This window comes from Acinonyx jubatus, chromosome C1 (genome assembly GCF_027475565.1).
Source record: "Acinonyx jubatus isolate Ajub_Pintada_27869175 chromosome C1, VMU_Ajub_asm_v1.0, whole genome shotgun sequence".
NCBI classification, from domain to species: Eukaryota; Metazoa; Chordata; class Mammalia; order Carnivora; family Felidae; genus Acinonyx; species Acinonyx jubatus.
Window position 1 is genome coordinate 30,772,088 of NC_069381.1, and position 11,644 is coordinate 30,783,731.

General features: G+C 39.9%; 1 protein-coding gene across 1 annotated transcript in view; it reads left to right on the plus strand.

The window, feature by feature from the left end:
- The window catches only part of RLF (RLF zinc finger), an 83,447-nt gene extending 71,803 nt beyond the window's left edge, over positions 1 to 11,644 (plus strand). The window contains exon 8 of the mRNA XM_027059553.2: positions 6,760 to 11,644. Coding sequence (XP_026915354.1) covers positions 6,760 to 11,403 — 4,644 coding nt within the window. The 3' untranslated portion in view covers positions 11,404 to 11,644. The remainder of the gene's footprint in view (positions 1 to 6,759) is intronic.

Below are 11,644 nucleotides of genomic sequence, written 5' to 3' on the forward strand. Positions count from 1 at the left end.
TATGGAATTGGACGTACCTAGATGTTTCTGCAGATTGACCTTTTAGAATCCACAGTTTTCTTAATGGAAGATAGTGATTTAAAGTGACTGGAGGAAGGGAAGATTATGTTTCTGGGCTATAACCTCAACTACCCTATATCTACTTTTCCTAGAACAGTTTTCTATATTTTATGCAGCATGTTTGTTTGCATATTAACATAATTATTAAAAATGAAGAAAATATAACTATATTTTCCTTAAGAATAGAGTAATACATTTTCTAGGTTTTGGAATAATAGAACAGTTCCAGAATTAGCTATACAAAAATTATAATCTGTCCACAACAGGAAACAAGTTAGATATTTTTAGGAAGTAAATATTTCCTAAAATGAAATGAAGTGCTATATATAAAGCCTTGTTTTTTGAGTTGAGCCCTATAGATATAGAAGACTATTAGCTTAGAGATTCAGCACAAATCTTATACTGTTCCCTGTTTTTGTTTTGTTTTTAGTATCTGCTCATGACTGAGCTCTCCATATACCCATAGCTGTAATGGCTCATGGCTATGTTTCATGGGCTACTTCTTTGACAACATCCAAGGATTGTTTATACTAAAGCCAAGGCACAGTTGTATCTTTGATACATCCTTTCTCCTTTAATGTAAACATCTATATCCTAGACTTTATTTGAAATATGTTGGTCTGGTCTTCTCCAGTGAAGATAGGAAAAGGTAAAACAGTTATTAAAAAGTAAATTCATGGTCAGATATGTTAGGTGATAATTATTTCTAATCACTGTGAATGAAGTTGTATCTCCTGTCACAGAAAGAACGTGTTCAAGTAATTACCGAACTTGTGTTATTTTTAAAAATTAGTTTTAGGGGCATCTGGGTGGCTCAGTCGGTTAAGCATCTGACTGGCTCAGGTAATGACCTCGTGGTCTGTGGGTTCGCACCCCACATCGGGCTCTGTGCAGACAGCTCAGAGCCTGGAGCCTACTCTGGATTCTGTGTCTCCCTCTCTGCCCCTCCCTGACTCACATTCTGTCTCTCTCTGTCTCTCAAAAATGAATAAACGTGCTGGGCGCCTAGGTGGGTCAGTTGGTTAAGCATCCGACTTCAGCTCAGGTCATGATATCACATTCCGTGAGTTCGAGCCCCACATCGGGCTGTGTGCTGACAGCTCAGAGCCTGGAGCCTGCTTCGGATTTTGTGTCTCAGTCTCTCTCTTCCCCTCCCCCACTCGCACTCTGTCTCTCTGTCTCTCTCTCTCAAAAATAAACATTATGGAAAGAGCCTAAATGTCCATCAATTGATGAATGGATAAAGAAGTTGTGGTTTATACATACAATGAAATACTACTTGGCAATGAGAAAGAATGAAATCTGGCCTTTTGTAGCAACGTGGATGGAACTGGAGAGTGTTATGCTAAGTGAAATAAGTCATATAGAGACAGACAGATACCATATGTTTTCACTCTTATTTTGATCCTGAGAAACTTAACAGAAGACCATGGGGGAGGGGGAGGGGGGGGGGAAGGTACAGAGAGGGAAGGAGGCAAACTATAAGAGACTCTTAAAAACTGAGAATAAACTGAGGGTTGATGGGGGGTGGGAGGGAGGGGAAAGTAGGTGATGGGCATTGAGGAGGGCACCTGTTGGGGTGAACACTGGGTGTTGTATGGAAACCAATTTGACAATAAATTTCATGTTTAAAAAAAAATAAACATTAAAACATTTTTTCATTAGTTTTAGAATTGGCCTTTAAAAAGTTTTATTTTGGGGGCGCCTGGGTGGCTCAGTCGGTTGAGCGTCCGACTTCGGCTCAGATCATGATCTCACAGTCCGTGAGTTCGAGCCCTGCATCGGGCTCCGTGCTGAGAGCCCGGAGCCTGCTTCAGATTCTGTGTCTCCCTCTCTCTCTGACCCTCCCCTGTTCATGCTCTGTCTCTCCCTGTCTCAAAAATAAATAAACACTAAAAAAAATTTTTTTAAGTTTTATTTTGTAAGTTTTAAGGAGAGTATTAGTTTTCTATTGCTGCATAACAAATTACCACAAACCTAGCACTTAAAACAACACCCAATTGTTAGCTCAGTTTTGTAGGACACAGTGTAGCACAGTGTGGCCAGGTTTGTTGCTCAGAGTATCAAGAAGGTGGAATCAAGGTTTTTGCCAGCTTGTGTTCTTATCTGGAAGCTCTGTGGAAAATCTACTTCTAAGCTCATTCTCTTGTTGACAGAATTCTCTTCCTTTCAGTTGTAAGACTAAAGCCCTCATTTTTTGCCGGCTGCCAGCTGCAGCCTGTTTTCAGCTACTAGAAGCCATCCTCATTCCATACCTGCATTTTTAAGCCAGCAGACATTTAAGAAATTCTCCTAATTTGAATCTGACCTTCTCTAAATCTGATTTCCAGACACCTAGATGTAGAGGGCTTGAATGATTAGGTCAGGCCCACCTAGGTAATCCACCTGTTTTAAGATCAACTGATTTGGGGCCTTTATTACACCCACAAAGTCCTTTTTCCCATATGACATAATCATAGGAATTATACTTACAGGATCCACTTACCCTTGAATGGAGGAGATTATACAAAAGTGAGGGTCATTTTGGAATTCTGCTTACCTCAAGCAACCACAGAAAATGGGAAAGCTGCTAGAGGACTAGGGAAAGTGGGTTTCTGAGGCACTTGGCTGGCTCACTTGGTGGAGCATGTGACTTGTTCTTGGAGTTGTGAGTTCATAGAGATTACTTTAAAAAAAAAAAAAAGTGGGTTTCTGACACAGACCAAGGAATTTGCTGTCCACCTACATAACCAGACCCATTCCTCTTTAATCCTCATTTCAGGTACTTTCCACTATAATCATTCACGATAACTGGCCTAAAGGGTAGAAAAGATGTGGACTGGTAGGTGGAAGGCAGTGAGTGGAGAATTCCCTTCAAATTGAGAGACTCACCTCTGGGTTTTTAAAGAGGGATGGATCTAACCTGTATCAGTTAGGATCTAGTTCTGCCGCGAGTAGTAGATATCCCACAATAGTAGTGCTCTAAAGAAAGTGGAAATTTTTCCTTTTCTCATGTAGGTAGATAATCCAGGCAGACAGGCCAAGGTTGCTTTTAGTGGTTCCACGTATCAGAAACCCAGGTTCCTTTTTGTCTGCCATCAACACATAGTTTCCGTCTCATGTTCTAAAAGCGGACTATTCCAATCCTAGCTATCATGTCCATTCCTGATAGCAGGGCACTGGGAGTGGGGAGGCAAACCACACCATGATAACACCTTTTCCTCATCCCCTCTAATACACACAGCCCCATCTAGCTGCAAGGGAGACAGGAGATATATTTATTATTTCAGGTTACTTTGTAACCAGATAGAAACCAGGCATTCTGTTTTTGTAGCAGAAGAGGCAAAGGATATTGGGAGACAGCTTATAACCAATGACTTAGTCCTTGGGATGGAACAGGTTAATGATGCTAAAAAGCTTGTGTGGGCATTAGGTCTTTTGCAGAAGGCAACAGTGTATAATGGAGAGGGCCTTGTGATAGTACCTCTTTATTTTCTGGGCTTCCATTTTCTATAAATGAAGAGCTTAAACCAGATCATTTAAAGGTGCTTAGGGGCATCTGGGTGGCTCAGTTGGTTGTGTCTGATCTTGATTTGAGCTCAGGTCATGATCCCAGGGTCATGGGATTGAGCCCCACATCGGGGTCTGTGCTGTACGTGGAGCCTGCTTGGGATTCTCTCTCTCTCTCCCTCTCTCCTCTCCCCCCACTCCTTTACGTGCATGCTGTCTCTCTAATTAATTACTTAATTGGTTAAAAAAATTAAGGTGCTTAGAGTTGTTAGACTTTAAAAATAGTATGAATGAAGGTAGATGAGGTTATATTTTGAAGTGGAAGTTAAAGAAGAGGGCAACATTCAAGAAACTTGAATCCAGTTTATTTGGCCATATGGCCCTTTTTGGTGGAACATCTAGTGCTTACTGTTTTGCAAAACATGACTTTGTCTATTTAGATTCCTTCTCTTTAGTAATAGAGAAGCTGAAAATTAGAGGTGTATGACTTGTAAAGATTGTAAACCTAGTTGCAGCAGAGTCAGGACTGGACCATGGGTATCTTGACAAATTGCGTAATGTGATATGATTATCATTTGTAAATCAGAGCACAGAGGTCTTGGAGGGTCAGGTAAGTTTTAAAATAATTCATAGGTTCTCAACAAGTTATTATTCTTTTTGGAAGAGTGAGATAAACTGCAAAGAATATTCTTTTTTTTTTATGTTTATTTTGAGAGAAAGTGCATTAGCGGGGGAGGGAGGGAGACAGAGAGACAGAGAGGGAATCTTAATCAGGCTCCACCCTCAGCGTGGAGCCAGACGCAGGACTTGATCCCACAAACCGTGAGATCATGACTTGAGCTGAAATCAAGAGTCGGATGCTTAACCAACTGAGCTACCCAGGCTCCGTCCATTCTTTCTTAAATAGCCCAATCTGGATGAAATCTACAAAATCTTGTAAAATCTACAAAATCACTAAGAGCACTTTTCAAAAAAACAGACTTTATACCATTATGCATTCTAAACAGATATACCAAGAAGTTACTTGTTAAAAGAGTAGTGAATAAATTATAGGATATGAAATGTGGAACTGAATTTTGAAGATAAGACTAAATTGATTTTAAACCAGGTAGCTGGAACAAAGAGTGGCAGACATAGTGTATGAAGAGCACATAGGATATAGCCATATCAAGCTTTGGAATTCATAAAGGTTGTAAACTGGTTAAGAACTCAGGTTATGCACAAAGATAGCTTTAAGTTTAAATCCTTGTTCCTTTGCTCACTAGCTGGTGACTTTGGGCAGTTAGCCTTCCGAGCCTTGGTTTCTTATCTATAAAATGAGGATAATGTGGGAAAATAGTATTTGGATTAGTGCCTAGACTGTAGTAAGGTTTCAGGGATGCCTGGGTGGCTCAGTCAGTTAAGCATCTGACTTCTGCTCAGGTCATGATCTTGTGGTTCATGGATTTGAGCCCCATGTCGGGCTCTGTGCTGACAGCTCAGAGCTTGGAGCCTGCTTTGGATTCTGTCTCCCTGTCTCTCTGCCCCTCCCCCCCTCAAAAATTAACAAACATTAAAAAAAATTTTTTTTAATAAAAAAAATGTAGTAAGGGTAGGGTTCTGTAAATTGATGATAGTTGTTTCTCTGTGTTCCTAGAACTTAGAATGAATGATGCTCAACACAGTATAATTGCTTAACAAATTGATTATCAATTTGAAGAGTAGAGCTTATCCTGTTATTTTACATGGTATTCTGTTGAGTACTAACTATGTGCCAGCAATGTAGTAATCACTTTATATTGCTTATTTCATTTTTATAACAATGTTAGGAGGAAAATCTAATGTTACCACTACTGTTTCCATTTTATAGATGAGGCAGCTACAGCTTAGGAATTAAGAACTTGTCACTGCAGTGAAGCTGGGTTCAAAAACAGTAAAAGTCTGACTCAAAAATCTATGCCATTGGGGCACCTGGCTGGCTCAGTCTATAGAGCATGCAGTTCTTGATCTCAGGGTCATCAGTTTGAGCCCCATTTTAGGCATAGAAATTACTTTTAAAAAACTTTTATGTTTTGCATTTTAAGCCACTCTGCCATACAATCCTACTTTTCTTTGCTCATAGTATTTTCATATTCCATTTCAGCCTCTCACGTAAGTCATCTTCTTGTATGCCTTGTATCATATATGACCAGATCTTTTTCCTGATTTTTTTTTTAATGTTTACTTATTTTTGAGAGAGAGCTCAAGCCAGGGAGGGGCAGGTGGAGGGGGAGGAGGCAGAGGATCTGAAGCAAGCTCTGCACTGACAGCAGTGAGCCCATCGTAGGGCTCGAATTCACAAACTGTGAGACCATCACCTGAGCCAGAGTCAGACACCCAACCGAGTACCCAGGCACTATATAGAAAGAATTTTAAGTTTTTGTTGTTTTTCCCATGGGAAGCTTGAGATTGAGTATACCTATAGCTATAAAGTACTAATTCTTTTAGGAGAAAAGAGGGAGAATCATTTCAACCTTGAGATTTTGAAAACACGCAGCTGTTCATGACAGTTGAATTTCTTAAATCGAGTTTTATACAGCTGTTTCCTTTTTCACCCATTTATTTAAGCCCTGTCCTTCTTAACCAGCTTAAGACAATTCTTTTTTTGAATCCTTCAGTGACCTTATTTATCCTGATTTCCTTTGAATTCATGTACCTTTATTATTTATACATTTGGCATATAAATAAATTCCTTGAGGGTTAGACAGTGCTTTAATAGGCAGTGTCTTGTAAAGTTGGACACTATAAATGTACATTGTAACATCTAATCCAGTCCTTTCTTTGCTTGTTGAGGCAAAAAGAATTGGAGCACCTGAGTGGCTCAGTCGGTTAAGTGTTCATCTTCGACTCAGATCATCATCTCAAGGCTTGTGGGTCTAAGCCCCAGGTTGGGCTTTTAAGCTGACTGCTCAGAGCCTGGAGCCTGCTTTGGATTCTGTGTCTTCCTCTCTCTCTCTCTGCCTGCCCCTCCCCCACTCATGCTCGCTCTCGCTCTTTCTCAAAAATAAATCATTTTAAAAACTAAAAAGGAGAAGGATCTAAATGTAACTTGGAGGAAGAAAGTTTAAAGATAAATTTAAGAACACTATAAGGTTCGAGAAGTATGTATCTTACCAGTGAAAGTTAGGTAATACTTCATAATGAAAAAGTAATAACTCCCCCCCCCCCCACCCACCCCTGTTTGTCTTACAGGCACAAGACGCTGGTCTCGGAGTGTCAATTTTACTATGTGTCAGAGCTCTTCAACTCAGATCAAGCGAGGATGAGGAAATGAAGGCATCAGTTTGCAAAACAATTGCTTGTCTTTTACCAGAAGATTTAGAGGTCAGACGAGCCTGTCAACTTACAGAATTCTTAATTGAACCTAGTTTGGATGGATTTAATATGTTGGAAGAACTGTATCTGCAACCAGATCAAAAATTTGATGAAGAAAATGCACCAGTTCCAAATTCTCTCCGATGTGAGCTCTTACTAGCTTTAAAGGCCCACTGGCCTTTTGATCCTGAATTTTGGGACTGGAAAACTTTAAAACGACACTGCCACCAACTGCTAGGACAAGAGGCCTCAGATTCTGATGATGATCTAAGTGGCTATGAAATGTCTATTAATGACACAGACGTTTTAGAGTCATTTCTCAGTGACTATGAGGAAGGTAAAGAAGATAAACAATATAGAAGAAGAGATTTGACAGATCAGCATAAGGAGAAAAGAGACAAAAAACCCATTGGTTCTTCTGAAAGATACCAGAGGTGGCTTCAGTATAAATTTTTCTGTTTGTTATGTAAGCGGGAATGTATAGAGGCCAGGATTCTTCATCATTCTAAGATGCATATGGAAGATGGAATTTACACCTGTCCAGTTTGTATTAAAAAATTCAAGAGAAAAGAAATTTTTGTTCCTCACGTGATGGAGCATGTTAAAATGCCACCAAGCAGAAGGGACCGTTCTAGAAAGAAATTACTGTTGAAAGGCTCTCAGAAGGGAATTTGTCCCAAGAGCCCCTCTGCAACCCTGGAGCAAAACCAATCATTGGATGAACAAGCCAAAGGAGAGTCTCATGAATACGTCACATTCAGCAAATTAGAAGATTGCCACCTGCAAGACAGAGATTTGTACCCATGTCCTGGCACAGACTGTTCCCGGGTATTTAAGCAGTTTAAATACTTAAGTGTGCATCTTAAAGCTGAACACCAAAATAATGATGAAAATGCCAAGCACTACTTGGATATGAAAAATAGAAGAGAGAAGTGTACTTATTGTCGACGACATTTCATGTCTGCTTTTCACCTGCGGGAGCATGAACAAGTGCATTGTGGTCCTCAACCTTATATGTGTGTATCTATAGATTGCTATGCAAGGTTCGGATCAGTGAATGAACTACTTAACCATAAACAAAAACATGATGATCTGCGTTATAAATGTGAATTAAATGGCTGTAATATTGTTTTCAGTGACTTGGGACAGCTTTACCACCATGAAGCACAACACTTTAGGGATGCATCTTACACATGCAACTTTGTTGGCTGTAAAAAATTCTATTATTCCAAAATTGAATACCAGGATCACCTCTCAATGCATAATGTTGAAAGTTCAAATGGAGATGTGAAGAAATCGGTGAAACTTGAGGAGGCTGCACCAGGTGAAAAGCAAGATTGTATTGATCAGCCCCATCTACTTGACCAAACTGATAAATCACATTTACCCGAGGATCTTCTTTTCTGTGCCGGATCAGCTAGTTCTCAAATAGAAACTGCAGAAAATCTGAAAGAAAACAGTGACAGTAATTCTAGTGATCAGTTAAGTCATAGCTCTTCAGCTTCCATGAATGAAGAGTTAATTGATACACTGGATCACTCGGAAATGCAGGATATATTATTATCTCATGAGAAAGTCTTTGTGCCCTCCAATTTAAAAGAGAAATGTTCCAATGTGGCAGTTTGCTTTGATGGGACTAAGTTCACCTGTGGTTTTGATGGCTGTGGTTCCACGTACAAAAATGCAAGAGGGATGCAAAAGCATCTCCGCAAGGTCCATCCGTACCACTTCAAACCCAAAAAGATAAAGACAAAAGATCTCTTTCCCTGTGGGGGTAATGAACACAATCAAGCAACTGAAAAGTTTGATGCAGAACCTAAACCCAGTTCAGATACAAACAGTGACTCCCCAGATGAAGGTCTAGACCACAATATTCATACTAAATGCAAACGAGAATATCAAGGTTATTCCTCAGAAGCTTCTATCTGTGCTTCTAAGAGGCCGTGTACAGAGGATACCATGTTGGAACTTCTGTTACGCTTGAAACATTTAAGCTTGAAAAACTCAATAACGCATGGATCATTCTCAGGGTCATTGCAGGGGTACCCATCCAGTGGTGCTAAGTCTCTTCAGTCGGTTTCACCTACTATCTCCGACCTTAATTTTCAGAATCAAGACGAGAATATGCCAAGTCAGTACCTTGCACAGTTGGCAGCTAAGCCTTTTTTCTGTGAGCTTCAAGGATGCAAATATGAATTTGTGACCAGAGAGGCTTTGTTAATGCATTATCTTAAAAAACACAATTACTCAAAAGAAAAAGTCCTTCAGTTAACCATGTTTCAACATCGGTATTCCCCATTCCAGTGTCATATTTGCCAAAGGTCATTTACAAGAAAAACACACCTTAGGATTCATTATAAAAATAAACATCAAATTGGCAGTGACAGAGTCACTCACAAACTACTAGATAATGAAAAATGTGATCATGAAGGCCCCTGCTCAGTAGACAGATTGAAAGGTGATTGCTCTACAGAACTTGGTGGTGACCCCAGCAGTAACTCTGAGAAGCCACACTGTCACTCTAAAAAGGATGAATGCAGTTCAGAAACAGATTTGGAGTCGTCTTGTGAAGAAACAGAAAGTAAAACATCTGATATTTCATCACCCATGGGTAGCCATAGAGAAGAACGAGAAGGACGAGAGGGAAGAGGTAGCAGGAGGACTGTTGCTAAAGGAAACCTCTGCTATATTTTGAATAAGTACCACAAACCATTCCATTGTATCCATAAAACTTGCAACTCCTCCTTCACTAATCTAAAAGGCTTGATTCGTCATTACAGAACTGTACATCAGTACAACAAAGAACAATTATGTTTAGAAAAAGACAAAGCAAGAACCAAAAGGGAACTTGTCAAATGTAAAAAGATATTTGCTTGCAAATACAAGGAATGTAACAAACGCTTCCTGTGTTCCAAAGCTCTTGCTAAGCACTGTAGTGACTCTCATAACCTAGATCATATTGAAGAGCCTAAAGTGCTTTCTGAAGCTGAATCTGCAGCAAGGTTTTCCTGTAACCAGCCTCAGTGCCCTGCTGTTTTTTATACATTCAGCAAGTTGAAGCACCACTTGATGGAACAGCATAATATTGAAGGAGAAATACATTCAGAATATGAAATTCATTGTGATCTTAATGGCTGTGGCCAGATTTTCACCCATCGCAGTAATTATTCTCAACATGTATATTACCGACATAAGGACTATTACGATGATCTATTTAGAAGTCAGAAAGTGGCAAATGAAAGGCTACTGAGGAGTGAAAAGGTGTGTCCGACAGCTCTCACTCAGGGGCATGAACATCAGACTACCAGGAGATCATTTAATGCTAAGGCTAAAAAATGTAGTTTAATCAAAGAAAAGAAGGCTCCGATTAGTTTTAAAACAAGAGCTGAAGCCCTCCATATGTGTGTGGAACAGTCTGAGCACACACAGTACCCCTGCATGGTTCAAGGATGCTTATCTGTGGTGAAGTTGGAAAGCAGCATAGTGAGGCATTATAAACGCACCCATCAGATGAGTAGTGCCTACTTAGAGCAACAGATGGAAAACCTGGTCGTTTGTGTGAAGTATGGTACCAAAATTAAGGAGGAGCCCCCTTCTGAAGCAGAGCCCTATATAAAGAAAGAAGAAAATAGCTGTGAATCAGAGCACACAAAGCACGGCCATTCCCCAGGTGACAGCGTGCCTGTCCAGAACACAGATTCCCTTCATCCAGGTGAAAGGGATGGAGGTCAGAAAGGATGTACAGAAAGCAAACCAGTTTTTGATGCAGATACTCTCCTCTACAGAGGAACTTTGAAATGTAACCATAGTTCAGAAACCACTTCTTTGGAACAATGTAATATAGTTCAGCCTCCTCCTTGTAAAATAGAAAATTCCATACCTAATCCTAGTGGGACTGAGAGTGGGACTTACTTCACGAGTTTCCAGCTGCCTTTACCAAGGATCAAAGACTCAGAAACTGGGCAGCCAAGTTCAGGGCAAGAAAACACTGTAAAAAATTTAACCCCTGTTCCAAAAGAGAATTTTAGGAAACATTCACAGCCCAGGTCATTTGATTTGAAGACTTATAAACCTATGGGATTTGAATCTTCATTTCTGAAATTTATTCAGGAAAGTGAAGAGAAAGAAGACGATTTTGATGATTGGGAACCTTCGGAGCACTTAACATTAAATAATTCTTCACAACCCAGTAATGACTTAACAGGGAGTGTTATGGCAAATAATATGGTGAATGACAATGACCCTGAAGTTGACATACCTCATTCTTCCAGTGACTCTGCAATTCATGAGAACCTGACTGCAATCCCACCTTTGATAGTAGCTGAGACAACAACAGTTCCTTCCTTGGAAAACCTGAGGGTTGTATTGGACAAAGCATTAACAGACTGTGGAGAGCTTGCCTTAAAACAGCTTCATTATCTTCGGCCAGTGGTTGTCCTTGAAAGATCTAAGTTTTCCACACCAATTTTAGACTTGTTTCCAACAAAAAAGACAGATGAGCTTTGTGTAGGAAGTTCCTAAATAGCAATTTTGTTTTAGAAACAGACTGGCTCCAACACTGCAACATGGGGACAATTGCCAATTTGAACAAAGGCTGCGAACCAGCCACACCATTGTTTAGGGTAGAATAGGCTGTGTATTTACATGAATGTATAATATCTATGTCAGCAGTATTGGCTGAGTCCATTAGCTCTCCAGTTGGTTTATTGATTGGGGTTTTTTGTTTTTGTTTTTGTTTATTAAAAAAAGAAATGGAACTGTA